The following is a 14,097-nucleotide window of genomic DNA, read 5'->3' as shown; positions in this document are numbered from 1 at the left end:
GGATATGTGCACTGTTAAGATCCCTTTCCTCATAACAGTGCACAGATCCCCCTTCCCATAGCAGTGCCATACACAGACCCCCCCTCCTCCCCATAGCAGTGCTATACACAGACCCCCCTTCCCATAGCAGTGCCATAGACAGATCCTCCCCCCCCTAGAAATTACTATAAAACAGTCTAATAAGGGAGGGAATATTGTGATCCTTGATAGACAACAATATATAACTATGTGTGGGAATATTTTATTTGATCATCAATGTTACGAGATCTTACATGATAACCCTCTGGAACAGTATCGCAAATGTTTGGCTACCTTTGTGAAAGAAGCATACACCACCCACCTAGGAAATAAATGGGAGATGGACTTTGCTTCCCCCACATCCAGTCATGGCCCATATTCCGTCTACCTATAGTACACAAAGGGAGACAAACAAAAATGACCCAGGGTATCCCCAAGGCGGGTAAGAGACAGTGCCCACCCTGAATAGCCGCAGGGGATACACCTAAAGTGTAACTCGGTAAAAGCTCCCGAGTGAAATAGCAGAAACAAATGAAAAGAGAGCTCATATTACCAAAAATATAAATTTTATTACGATAAGTTAAAAATAACAGAAAAAAAGAAGGGTAAATTAGTACATAAGATGCCGTAAAACAAGGTGATGGGAGCGGAGAAAAAACAGCACCACCCTGGGAGGAAGGAGCACACGGTTGTAACTAATTGAAAGATGTAATATGCATGATATCTAGCATGGGGGTAAGCGATCTTGGGTACAGTGCCCAACCCATGCAAAAAGTGAATGGAAAAATAGAGCCATACAGTATCAGGTAAAGCACGGTCAGCTCATGCACCCCCAATAGAAGTAGATACAAACGTATAAGGATAGAAATATGTATCATAAGGGGCAAAGTGCCGGTGGACAACAATTGACCACACAATCAGCGGGGGGCAATGGGAGACCAGAGCTTACCTGAATAAACCGTGTGCAGAGAAACCCAGGGTGGCGCTACCCCAACGCGCGTTTCGGCGTACCTTCGTCAGGGGGTCTGTTATTTTTAACTTATCGTAATAAAATTTATATTTTTGGTAATATGAGCTCTCTTTTCATTTGTTTCTGCTAAAGTACACAAAGGCTGTAATCCTCTAAAGGATGCGTTCAATGCCTTGAAAACCTGAGTCTCCTGCATGTGAGTCCGCGATGTGTCTGGCTAAGGGGGTATCTCCTCTTATTGCGGATATCCCGGCTAAAATGCTCACCTACACGTCGTCTGAACTCATCAGTGGTTTTCCCAACATAGTGTAGGCCACAGGAGCAAGCAATCTAATTAAAAATAAACTTGGTCCTGCAATTAATGAAGGTCCTCATCTCAGAACTTTGAGAGGTGAAGGTGCTGGTAAACACTTAATAATTGCGTCTCGCTCTAAGATACTCTCCTTTTGGTATGCCCTTCCGCAGTGCCCAGGGGTGGTGGCTCTCCCACTGCAAAAGATTGTTTGTTGCTGTGGGTTTTCTATAAATCCTTGTGATGAGGCGCCCATCCCTTCCTCTAGTAATCGTTAAATCCAGGAAGGTAATGGAGTCATTGTCAATTGTGGAGGTAAAAAACAGTCCCATATCATTGATATTGAGCTGCTCCGCAAAAGCATGAAACCGTAGGGCATCCCCCTTCCACAAAATCAGAATGTCATCAATGTATCACAGCCACAGCTGGACACACGATGACCACTCCTCACATTGATCCCCAAAAACAAATATCTCTCTTTCTTCCACCAGCCCAGATAGAGGTTGGCAAAAGTCAGGGCACAGGGACTGCTCATTGCCACTCCTCGAGGCTGGCGGAAGATTTTCCCATTAAAGAGAAAGATGTTATGTTTTAGAATAAAGTCAAGTAGAGTCAATACAAACTCATTATGCTTAGTACAGTGCGTCCCTCTCTCACTAAGGAAAAAGCGGATCGTTTCCTATCCCCTGGTATGTGGGATGGAACTGTACAGAAGCCTCCACATCCACGTCCAGGCTGGCCAAAAGTATAGTATATTTCCGGAGGGGACCGAATGGTCTATAGTTTCCTAAAACCTGTACAATCTCGCACATGGCTTTCTACAGATATTAGGGGCAACTTTAGATGCAGTGGCTGCATCGCATGCGGCTCTTTGAAGGTTAGCAAAGTGTTTACCAGCACCGTCACCTCTCAAAGTTCTGAGATAAGGACCTTCATTAATTGCAGGACCACGGGAGTTATTTATTTGATTATTTGCTCCTGTGGCCTACAGTATGTTGGGAAAACTACTGGTGAGTTCAGACGAAGTGTAGGCGAGCATCTAGCCGGGATATCCGCAATAAGTGACATACCCCCTTAGCCAGACAAGTCGCGGACTCACATGCAGGAAACTCAGGGGTGATTCGTTTTCAAGGCATTGAACGCATTCGCCAGTCACCCGGAAGGGGCGATATCGACAATAGGCTTTATACAAAAGAGGCTTGAGTAGATTTTCCGCTTATGCACAGAGAAACCTAGAGGTCTAAATGAGAGAAGCCGCTATACTTGCTTCATTTAGCTCCTTAATTTATTCCCCTAGTTCTCTAAATGACTGACTACTGCCCTTCTTATCATTGATAGTGCGTTCAGGTTAACTATTACTAGGAACAGCCCCTGGATAATGGTCTGCGATTGTTCCCGCATCCCCTAACATCCGGGTGACTGTCACTACTGATGGATTGAGTCACTATGATAAGGTGAATGCATCTATCACAGAGTACCACTATAGTATAAAACGTAACCTTTATTATAATATTATATTAAAATAACCCTACATATAGCACGTATTGAACAAAACAACACATAGTACATATAGACGGGATACGATGGTCGTCAGTCTTTCATGATGTAGGAAGGGGAAATTTCATAGGCAGGGTGGATATAGAAACTCGGGGCTCTCTCCCTACTAGTCACCCTAAACTTTGATCCCTGCCTACAAAACGGAATGGCCGCCCCGATAGGGGCGATCCCGTATTCAGGAACCTTCTATATGCCCTAGGATGGCCCTAAAACCAGGTGATACCTGCCCACCCTGGGTGGAGGGTGGTGAAGATTGAAGCATGTACTGTTATGCCGATCTACAATAAAAACGACCAATACTGACGGATGCTGGAGAATATTCCTTTATTTCTCCGATACCGGCCCACCCTATTGGGGTGGCCTATAGTTGATAAAGTGGCCTAATATAGATACACACAAAATAATAAATGCGGAATATATCAAAAATGTATTTGCTCATATGATGATGGAATTCATATACCCACAGTAAAGACTATTATGAACAAAGCAACTGTCCAAACAGACACCAAGTACACTTTAAACTATTGTATATTAATAATGTTTTTATAAGGGTACCTCGATAGTTAGAAGGTCCCTTTGTTCCAAAATCCCAACGCGTTTCGCCCGGTTTAATAAATCGGGCTTCATCAGGGGACACTCAACACGTGTCCCAATAGGCATCAGACAGGTATAAAGCATAGTAGTCAAGCATTCAATGGTAACAATATACCAATAATTAATAACATATGAGTTTATTTATCACTATGAAATTTTGTCATTTAACGCTTAGGATGGATTGCGCTTACTTGTTACTTTTTGGATTGATGTGATTGTGAACGCTACTTATGAAATACATTGTATCTTTTGAACACAATGTTCTTCTGTACAGCTGACAGGATCAAGCTGAGGGGCAGTGTTTTAGTGCGTCTAGTTCCCCACCGCTGCTCTCACTATTCCTGATTATACAGCAAGGAACAGAAGTATTTGAACACCCTGCGGTTTTGCAAGTTCTCCCACTTAGAAATCATGGAGAGGTCTGAAATTCACATTGTAGGTGCATTCCCACTCTGAGACACAATTTTTAAAAAAGTTCAGGAAATTACATTGTATGCTTTTTAAAGAATTTGTCTTGCACTGCTGAACATAAGTATTTGAACACCTGAGAAACAGCAAGAATTCGGGCTCTCAAAGACCTGTTACTGTGCCACCTCTACTCCACTCATTAATCTAACTTAGTAGCACCTGTCTGAGCTCTTTAATGACACCTGTCCACCTCACAGTCAGTCAGATGCCAACCACTACCATGGGCAAGACCAAAGAGCTGTCAAAAGATAGAGACAAAATTGTGGACCTTCACAAGGCTGGAAAGGGCTACGGGGCAATTGCCAAGCAGCTTGGTGAAAATAGATCAACTGTTGGAGCAATTGTTAGAAAATGGAAGAGGCTAAAAACGACTGTCAGTCTCTCTCGGACTGGGGCTCCATGCAAGATCTCACCTCGTGGGGAATCACTGATCATAAGAAAGGTGAGGAATCAGCCCAGAACTACAAGGGAGGAGCTGGTCAATGACATGAAGAGAGCTGGGACCACAGTTTCAAAGGTCACTGTCGGTAGAACACTACGTCGTCATGGTTTCAAATCATGCATTGCACGGAAGGTTGCCCTGCTCAAGTCATCACATGTCAAGGCCCATCTGAAGTTTGCCAATGACCATCTGGATGATCCAGAGGAGGCATGGGAGAAAGTCATGTGGTCAGATGAGACCAAAGTAGAACTTTTTGGTCTAAACTTCACTCGTCGTGTTTGGAGGAGAAAGAAGGATGAGTTGCATCCCAAGAACACCATCCCTACTGTGAAGCATGGGGGTGGTAACATCATGCTTTGGCGGTGCTTTTCTGCGAAGGGGACAGGACGACTGCACTGTATTAAGGAGAGGATGAATGGGGCCATTTATTGTGAGATTTGGAGCAACAACCTCCTTCCCTCAGTCAGAGCATTGAAGATGGGTCGTGGCTGGGTCTTCCATGACAACAACCCAAAGCACACAGCCAGGATAACTAAGTGTCTCCGTAAGAAGCATATCAAGGTTCTGGAGTGGCCTAGCCAGTCTCCAGACCTAAATCCAATAGAACATCTTTGGAGGGAGCTGAAACTCTGTGTTGCTCAGTGACAGCCTCGAAACCTGACAGATCTAGAGGAGATCTGTGTGGAGGAGTGGGCCAAAATCCCTGTTGCAGTGTGTGCAAACCTGGTCAAGAACTACAGGAAATGTTTGACCTCTGTAATTGCAAACAAAGGTTTCTGTACCAAATATTAACACTGATTTTCTCAGGTGTTCAAATACTTCTGTTCCTCACTGTATACATTTTGGTTATCCCCTGTACCTTAGCTGATTAAGCTGCCTAAGGATCCCTCTAGACAGATATATCACGGGCAGAGGCACATAATTGCTTACTTAGAGACGGTACTTTGTGATCTGCGGCGGTATGTCCTGTCTGGACACGCCCCTCTCATCTGATTGGCCGCCTCAGACAGGCCCCCTGCTCGCACCTCAGGCACATCCCTATTTAAGGAGGAGGAGCCGGCGGGCGCGTACGGCCATACTAGTGCCGATACAGCTGCGCAAACCATGCGCGGCGTCCTCCGCCAATTTATTTAGGCAACTAACCAGTCACTCTGTAGACTTTGCCCATAAGTTCCTGAGGAGGTGCCCGATATAGGGTCACTAGAAACGCGTCGAGCAGGGCTGGGCATGATTAGTTAGAATTTTATTCTAACGGTGGTAGGGGTCCTCTGGGTGACCACTCTGACTGTCAAGTATACGGACAGCATGCTGGCATATCTTGGGCTAAATATAAAACATTGGAGGCTTTTTAAAATACCTGGGTCACTATCTGTTTTTGGTGGTGGCATTGCTGGGACTGCAAAGATACAACAAGCCCAGCACTGTCTATTGCCATTCTCACTGCGGATGGTTACCTCATCATTGTGGACATCCATAAACAGTGCCAATAGGCATCCGCAGTTCTACAGGGGATAGTTGTACATACATATACATACATACATACATACATACATACTTCATTTGCCTCTCTCTAGATTTCAAGAGAGGGATCAGCCACATTTTAATAAGTATCTTTAATAAAGTAGTATTTCTTTTAACCGTCTTATTAGGCAGTGAGTATCTTTTAAGTTAGAGACGGAAAATCGCACAAATCATCCCTTTGTGATAACATTTCATTAAGTTTCTGCAGGTGGCAAAAATAAAATAAAAAATAATAATTTATAAATGACAGCACTCCTGGCATTATTTAAAGGGGTTCTGCAGTTTGTTTAAACTGATGAGCTATCCTCTGGGACCCGGGACCCCCGCCGATCAGCTGTTTGAGAAGGCTGCGCCACGGCCTTCTCGCTGTTTACCGCAGTCCCAGTGACGTCACGACTAGTATCAACTAGCGTGGGCGGGGCTAAGTTCCATTCAAGTGAACAGAGTTTAGCCGCACCCCAGGCCAGTGATACTAGTCGTGACGTCACTGGGCCTGCGGTAAACAGTGAGAAGGCTGCGGCGCTGCCTTCTCGAACAGCTGATCGCGGGGGTCCCGGGTCCCAGAGGATAGATCATCAGTTAAAACAAACTGTAGAACCCCTTTAATTTTTTTTTAAATGACAATCACTAAGCAGATAAATAATGCAATCTTTTTATAATATGGGTGGTTATGGATGCGCTGATAGGAATTATGTCAGGTCTCTTTTCATTTATTTCCATTAATAAGGGGCTTTCCACTGGGAAAAAAGACAATTGGGTTTTTAACAATTTGTTTTCCTCCCCTAACCCTTGCATAACGTTCAAGTGGTTGTCCTAGTTCAGAGCTGAACCCTTCTCTCATTTTAGGCCTACTGCACACGACCGTTTTTTTCCCCGTTTACTGGCCGTTTTTTGCGTTCCGTATACGGAACCATTCATTTCAATGGTTCCACAAAAAAAACTGAATGTTCTCCGCAAGCATTCCGTTTCCGTATTTCAGTTTTTCCGTTCCGTTTAAAGATAGAACATGTCCTATTATTGCCCGCAAATCACGTTCCGTGGCTCCGTTCAAGTCAATGGGTCCGCAAAAAAAAAAAAAGGGAACACATACGGAAATGCATCCGTATGTCTTCCGTTTCCGTTCCGTTTTTTGCTGAACCATCTATTGAAAATGTTATGCCCAGCTCAATTTTATCTATGTAATTACTGTATATGCCATACGGAAAAACGGAATGGAAAAACGAAACAGAAACGGAAACACAAGGGAAACAAAAAAACGGAACAACGGATCCGTGAAAAACGGACCGCAAAACACTGAAAAAGCCATACGGTCGTGTGCAATAGTCCTTAGCCTGTATGAGTGGAGTATCGAAGCATTTCTAGCTCTGATGCTCCCCCTTGCCTTGTGCTGCATTGGAGCTACAAATACTCCGATGCTCCACTCATACAGGGTAAACGAGAGAAGGGGTTCGGCTCTGAACTAGGACAACCTCTCTAATGCTCCCTCTGATCACTCATATAATACACAGCAATACTTCTGGACTGCAGTGTATTAATGCCTGTCAGCATCTAACAGGCTTCAGATGTATAAATATATCAGGGGTCAGTACAGAGATCTATCCCATCATCTATTTATCCCCAGGACTGTGACGAGGAGACATCCTCTGCATCTGGAGGAAAGAAGGTTTGTACACAAACATAGAAGAGGATTCTTTACGGTAAGAGCAGTGAGACTATGGAACTCTCTGCCTGAGGAGGTGGTGATGGCGAGTACAATAAAGGAATTCAAGAGGGGCCTGGATGTATTTCTGGAGTGTAATAATATTACAGGCTATAGCTACTAGAGAGGGGTCGTTGATCCAGGGAATTATTCTGATTTCCTGATTGGAGTCGGGAAGGAATTTTCCCCCCTAAATTGAGAAAATTGGCTTCTACCTCACAGGTTTTTTTTTTTTCCTTCCTCTGGATCAACTTGCAGGATGACAGGCCGAACTGGATGGACAGATGTATTTTTTAGCCTTACAAACTATGGGGGTTTTAGACGCCGGTCTTAATAAAGCCCTGCTCTGGCGGTGGATCTGCCAAAGTTACGAGGAGGCGCAGGATCCACTGCCGCTGCTAAATGTAAGAGAGCTTCCTAGTTGTCTTACATTTAGACCTTTTTCTACTCTTGAAACAAGCCTAATGGTAAATGAGACGGGACTGGCGTGAGTGGGAAGAAGTCGCAGATTGCAGCACAACTAACCTCTGCGCCGAAATCTGCACCTGAAAAAGGCCTAATTTAGGTGTATTTCAGCTTGATAAATGACCCCCTGTGTTACTATGGCAGACCTCATGTAATAACTCTGGAGCGTCGATTCGTATTGCTCTGTGTTGTGCTGTACCCCTGTTATTGCTACTAGAAGTTGCACTAAAGGTACAGATGGATGTTACCAGTTTGGGGTGTGTCTCTGCAGACAGACACACCTGCTACTGGTAACACCCAGCAGTACCTTTACTGCAGACTGCTGGCAATTTATTTGTAAACTTCCAGCAGGAATAATAAAAGAACAGCACAATATAGAGTCATAACAATAGATGCTCCAGAATTGTTACGTGGGGAATGCAAGTATTTACTAAAAAGACCTGTAAGGAGAGGTGACTGCTCCTCTATAAGGCAGGAATAGGTTTCCGGTCATTATACCACCGATAGGCACAATACACTGCACTCCCAACTATCAATACAATACATGTACCCCAAAATGGGGGCACAGAAACTGTTACTCATCTAGCATAAACCATGCATGCTGTATATTACACACTCCGTACTATGACAGTCACAAGGCAATGCCAGCTATACCCCGTAGATGCATGCAATGGCCCTTCAACAATGTCAAATAAAGATTAAAGGGAGTGTGTTATCAGGAAGTTCACCGCTAAACCAGCCACACCTTGTAGGGCCCGCTCAGCTGAACGTAATGATACCTTTTCACTTTCAAGTGATCAATTCAGTCTGGAGAAAAAGTACTTCTAATCCCGGCATCCTCAAACTGTGGCTCTCCAGCTGTTGCATAACTACAACTCCCACAATGCCCTGCTGTAGGCTGATACCTTTAGGCTGTTCGGGCATGCTGGGAGTTGTAGTTTTGCAACAGCTGGAGGGCCACAGTTTGAGGATGCCTGTTCTAATCCATATATAGATAAGCAGTTAAGTGCACTGAGGGCGGGACCAAGCCACTCTGTGCACCCTTACTCCTTCTACCAGCCCCTTCCTCCGCTTCTTGAGTGACAGGGCCAGGTTCCTGCATAGTCAACTCACACGTCTGTCAATCAAGGAGAGGAAGGGGCAAGGGTGCACAGAGTAGCTTGGGTCCACCCTCAGTGCACTTTACTGCTCACTCGCATATACAGTACAGACCAAAAGTTTGGACACACCTTCTCATTCAAAGAGTTTTCTTTATTTTCATGACTATGAACATTGTAGATTCACACTGAAGGCATCAAAACTATGAATTAACACATGTGGAATTATATACATAACAAAAAAGTGTGAAACAACTGAAAATATGTCATATTCTAGGTTCTTCAAAGTAGCCACCTTTTGCTTTGATTACTGCTTTGCACACTCTTGGCATTCTCTTGATGAGCTTCAAGAGGTAGTCACCTGAAATGGTTTTCACTTCACAGGTGTGCCCTGTCAGGTTTAATAAGTGGGATTTCTTGCCTTATAAATGGGGTTGGGACCATCAGTTGCGTTGTGGAGAAGTCAGGTGGATACACAGCTGATAGTCCTACTGAATAGACTGTTAGAATTTGTATTATGGCAAGAAAAAAGCAGCTAAGTAAAGAAAAACGAGTGGCCATCATTACTTTAAGAAATGAAGGTCAGTCAGTCCGAAAAATTGGGAAAACTTTGAAAGTGTCCCCAAGTGCAGTCACAAAAACCATCAAGCGCTACAAAGAAACTGGCTCACATGCGGACCGCCCCAGGAAAGGAAGACCAAGAGTCACCTCTGCTGCGGAGGATAAGTTCATCCGAGTCACCAGCCTCAGAAATCGCAGGTTAACAGCAGCTCAGATTAGAGACCAGGTCAATGCCACACAGAGTTCTAGCAGCAGACACATCTCTAGAACAACTGTTAAGAGGAGACTGTGTGAATCAGGCCTTCATGGTAGAATATCTGCTAGGAAACCACTGCTAAGGACAGGCAACAAGCAGAAGAGACTTGTTTGGGCTAAAGAACACAAGAAATGGACATTAAACCAGTGGAAATCTGTGCTTTGGTCTGATGAGTCCACATTTGAGATCTTTGGTTCCAACCACCGTGTCTTTGTGCGACGCAGAAAAGGTGAACGGATGGACTCTACATGCCTGGTTCCCACCGTGAAGCATGGAGGAGGAGGTGTGATGGTGTGGGGGTGCTTTGCTGGTGACGCTGTTGGGGATTTATTCAAAATTGAAGGCATACTGAACCAGCATGGCTACCACAGCATCTTGCAGCGGCATGCTATTCCATCCGGTTTGCGTTTAGTTGGACCATCATTTATTTTTCAACAGGACAATGACCCCAAACACACCTCCAGGCTGTGTAAGGGCTATTTGACCATGAAGGAGAGTGATGGGGTGCTGCGCCAGATGACCTGGCCTCCACAGTCACCGGACCTGAACCCAATCGAGATGGTTTGGGGTGAGCTGGACCGCAGAGTGAAGGCAAAAGGGCCAACAAGTGCTAAGCATCTCTGGGAACTCCTTCAAGACTGTTGGAAGACCATTTCAGGTGACTACCTCTTGAAGCTCATCAAGAGAATGCCAAGAGTGTGCAAAGCAGTAATCAAAGCAAAAGGTGGCTACTTTGAAGAACCTAGAATATGACATATTTTCAGTTGTTTCACACTTTTTTGTTATGTATATATTCCACATGTGTTAATTCATAGTTTTGATGCCTTCAGTGTGAATCTACAATTTTCATAGTCATGAAAATAAAGAAAACTCTTTGAATGAGAAGGTGTGTCCAAACTTTTGGTCTGTACTGTATCCTTATAGTTTCTTCAGAATAAAAAAAACAACGGTTCACTAAGTGAAAGGTTCTATATTCAGTAGAGCCATACAAGTAGCGTACTACAAGACATGGTGCCTGGTTTAAAGAGGAGCAGTCGTCTCTCCTGACATGTCTACTTTAGTGTCTACTTGTATCCCCCATGTAATAACAATTCTGGAGCATCTTCTCTTATGACTATGTTGTTCCCTTATTATTTCTGCTACAAGTTATGAATGAATTACTAGCAGCTTCCAATGAAGGTCCAAAGGGGTGTTATGAATAGGGGGTGTTGCCCTACACAGTCCAAAAAAGTGTCAGACTGAGCAGGGACACACCCTCGACTGGTAACCTCCATCTGGACGTTCATTGCAAACCGAAATTCATTTATAAACTTCTAGCAGGAATATTATATATATATATATATGGAACCATTCACTTCAATGCGTCCAAAATAACTGATCTGTGACGGAAGTGACGCAAACGTTTGTTGTTTGTTTGTTTTTTTCTGAGGATCAGAGGAACGGACAGCTAAACATCGACATGAACCCAGCCTTAGAGATAGGGTCAAAACAAGAAACAAAAAAGCCACACACTTACGTGATGAAATCTAGGAAACTGGCGAGAGGCTCGTACGACTGATTTCTCATGTGCCTGAACTCTACCACCATCTTTTCCTTGAGCTTGTCGTCAATGACAGAAACGGCAAGTGGCGAGGCTTCATTAGACAGGAACGTCCCATAGTCTGTACTCTGAAGATGTAGCTTGAGATCTGCAGGACACAAGAGAAAGTCTTCAGCATGTTAGCAGAAAAAAAAAAAAAAACTATTGCAATTCTTCCCAACTACTGCTTACTGAAACTGCTCCGACGGGATAGCAAGCTAGTGAAGAATTCCAATGGAATGGTGGTCATCAGCTTAAAGAGCATCTGTCAGCAGCTTTGTACCTATGACACTGGCTGACCTGTTACATGTGCACTTGGCAGCTGAAGACATCTGTGTTTGCCCCATGTTCATATGTGCCCGCATTGCTGAGAAAAATGATGTTTTACTATATGTAAATGAGCCTCTAGGAGCAACGGGGGCGTCACCATTACACTTAGTGGCTCCGCTTTCTCTGCAACTGTCATGCCTGCCATCTCCTTCAGTATCCAGCGCAGGTACAATACAGGAAAGAAGCTCGCCGGCAGTTCTCTTCTGTACTGTGCCACATACTGAAGCTTGTGGCAGGCACGGCAGTTGCAGAAAGAGCAGGAGAGGCAAGCGGATTTATTTTTTTGCCTCCGATCTGAGATTTGATTGGGGGTTTTATTAACATGGGGGTCTGATCTGAGGTCTGAATGGGGTCTTAGTAACATGCAGGTCTGATCTGAGGTCTGAATAGGGGTCTTAGTAACATGGGGGGCTGATCTGAGGTCTGAATAGGGGTCTTAGTAACATGGGGGTCTGATCTGAGGTCTGAATAGGGGACTTAGTAACATGGGGGTCTGATCTGAGGTCTGAATAGGGGACTTAGTAACATGGGGGGCTGATCTGAGGTCTGAATGGGGTCTTAGTAACATGGGGGTCTGATCTGAGGTCTGAATAGGGGTCTTAGTAACATGGGGGTCTGATCTGAGGTCTGAATAGGGGTCTTAGTAACATGGGGGTCTGATCTGAGGTCTGAATAGGGGTCTTAGTAACATGGGGGTCTGATCTGAGGTCTGAATGGGGTCTTAGTAACATGGGGGTCTGATCTGAGGTCTGAATGGGGTCTTAGTAACATGGGGGTCTGATCTGAGGTCTGAATAGGGGTCTTAGTAACATGGGGGGCTGATCTGAGGTCTGAATGGGGTCTTAGTAACATGGGTTACCCCATAGAAGTAAATAGGTTTGCATCTGAACTGCAAAAAAGGGATCTACATTTTTACGGACAGTATACGACCATCTGAATGAGCCCTTACGTGGAGAAAGCAGCAGAAGAAAGGACATGTCTCCCTGATAAAGGACACACCTCTCTAAACTTTGATAGGGAGAGAGCTGCAGCAGAAAAGACCCATCCCATGAGAAAGGGCATGTCCTTTAACTACAACAGAAAGGACACACCCCTGAGCTGCCAGCCTGAAGGGAATTAAGGAGAGAAACTGGAGCAATGAACGAGGAGATCTCTGGATCCATGTGAGGTACAGGGCTGGTCTAGCATTGCTTGAAAGAGGTTTCCATGTACTATATGAGGTCTGACCCCCTTTAATACACACAGTGACCACTGTTATAGCAAGTAATTTTTGGTTGAACAAAACAAAACAAAAAAATAAAAAAAATTAAACTTTGTACGATCAGCCTTACAGACTTATGATGTGTGGCCAGAGATTTGGGTGTTTTCACAGCATATTTCCGTGTAGGTGTGAGATGAACAGTAAAACCGTAGAAGCTAAATACAAATGACTATTTTAAAAAAGACTTCCACACTACTTCACAAGTAGAATAGAGTGTACTTCAGCGAGGGCAGAGAAAGGGTGCTTCTCTTTTAAATTGCACCCTATCCAATGTATCCTCCGGATAGGTCAGTAATATCAGATTGGTTGGGGTCTGAAACACCACCGTCCACCTGTAGGTTAAAAGGGTTCTCTTGGAATTAAAAAAATAAAACTACTAAAAATAATTAAATATTATTTTATTATAAATATATTCTCAAACACCTTTCATTAATTATAATGGCTTGATTTGTCTGGGGAGCAATCATTAAGAAAATAAAATGGCTGTCGTCCTATTAGTACACACAAAACTCGTCCTAATCACACAGGAGGACAAGTTACTTCAGAACACTGAGCTAAAGAGCTGCCTCATCCTCCTCTCTGCTCATCAGGGATCATGATTCTGAATACAGATGATAAGATCATCAGCTGAATATATGTAGGAATGGAGTTCATGAGGAGAAATGAAGTACAGAGAGGACAATGGGGGTGTAGATAATGAGCAGGAGCACTTGTTTACAGTCTCCATTACCACAGCCCCACATCACCACAGTCTGTCCTGTCCATCCTCTCTGAATTTCATGTCTCCTCATGAGCTCCATTGCTGACTAGATTCAGCTGAAGATCTTATCAGCTGTATTTAGGATCATAATCCCAGACAAGTAGAGCAGAGAGGAGGATTAGGCAGCTCTTTAGCTCAGTGTTGTGAAGTAACTTGTCCTGCTGTGAGATTAGGACAGGTTTTGTGTGTACTAATAGGACAGCGGCCATTTTATTTCCCCTGATGAT

At 44.1% G+C, this 14,097-nt stretch overlaps 1 protein-coding gene across 1 annotated transcript in view; it reads right to left on the bottom strand.

The window, feature by feature from the left end:
• Positions 1–14,097, bottom strand: part of ATP6V0D1 (ATPase H+ transporting V0 subunit d1) — a 79,298-nt gene that overhangs the window by 40,109 nt on the left and 25,092 nt on the right. Inside the window, exon 2 of the mRNA XM_044269586.1 lies at positions 11,457–11,628. Coding sequence (XP_044125521.1) covers positions 11,457–11,628 — 172 coding nt within the window. The remainder of the gene's footprint in view (positions 1–11,456; positions 11,629–14,097) is intronic.

Source organism: Bufo gargarizans, chromosome 10, assembly GCF_014858855.1.
Source record: "Bufo gargarizans isolate SCDJY-AF-19 chromosome 10, ASM1485885v1, whole genome shotgun sequence".
Lineage (NCBI taxonomy): Eukaryota > Metazoa > Chordata > Amphibia > Anura > Bufonidae > Bufo > Bufo gargarizans.
The sequence above is the reverse complement of the archived record's forward strand: the minus strand, read 5'-3'. Positions and strand labels throughout refer to the sequence as shown.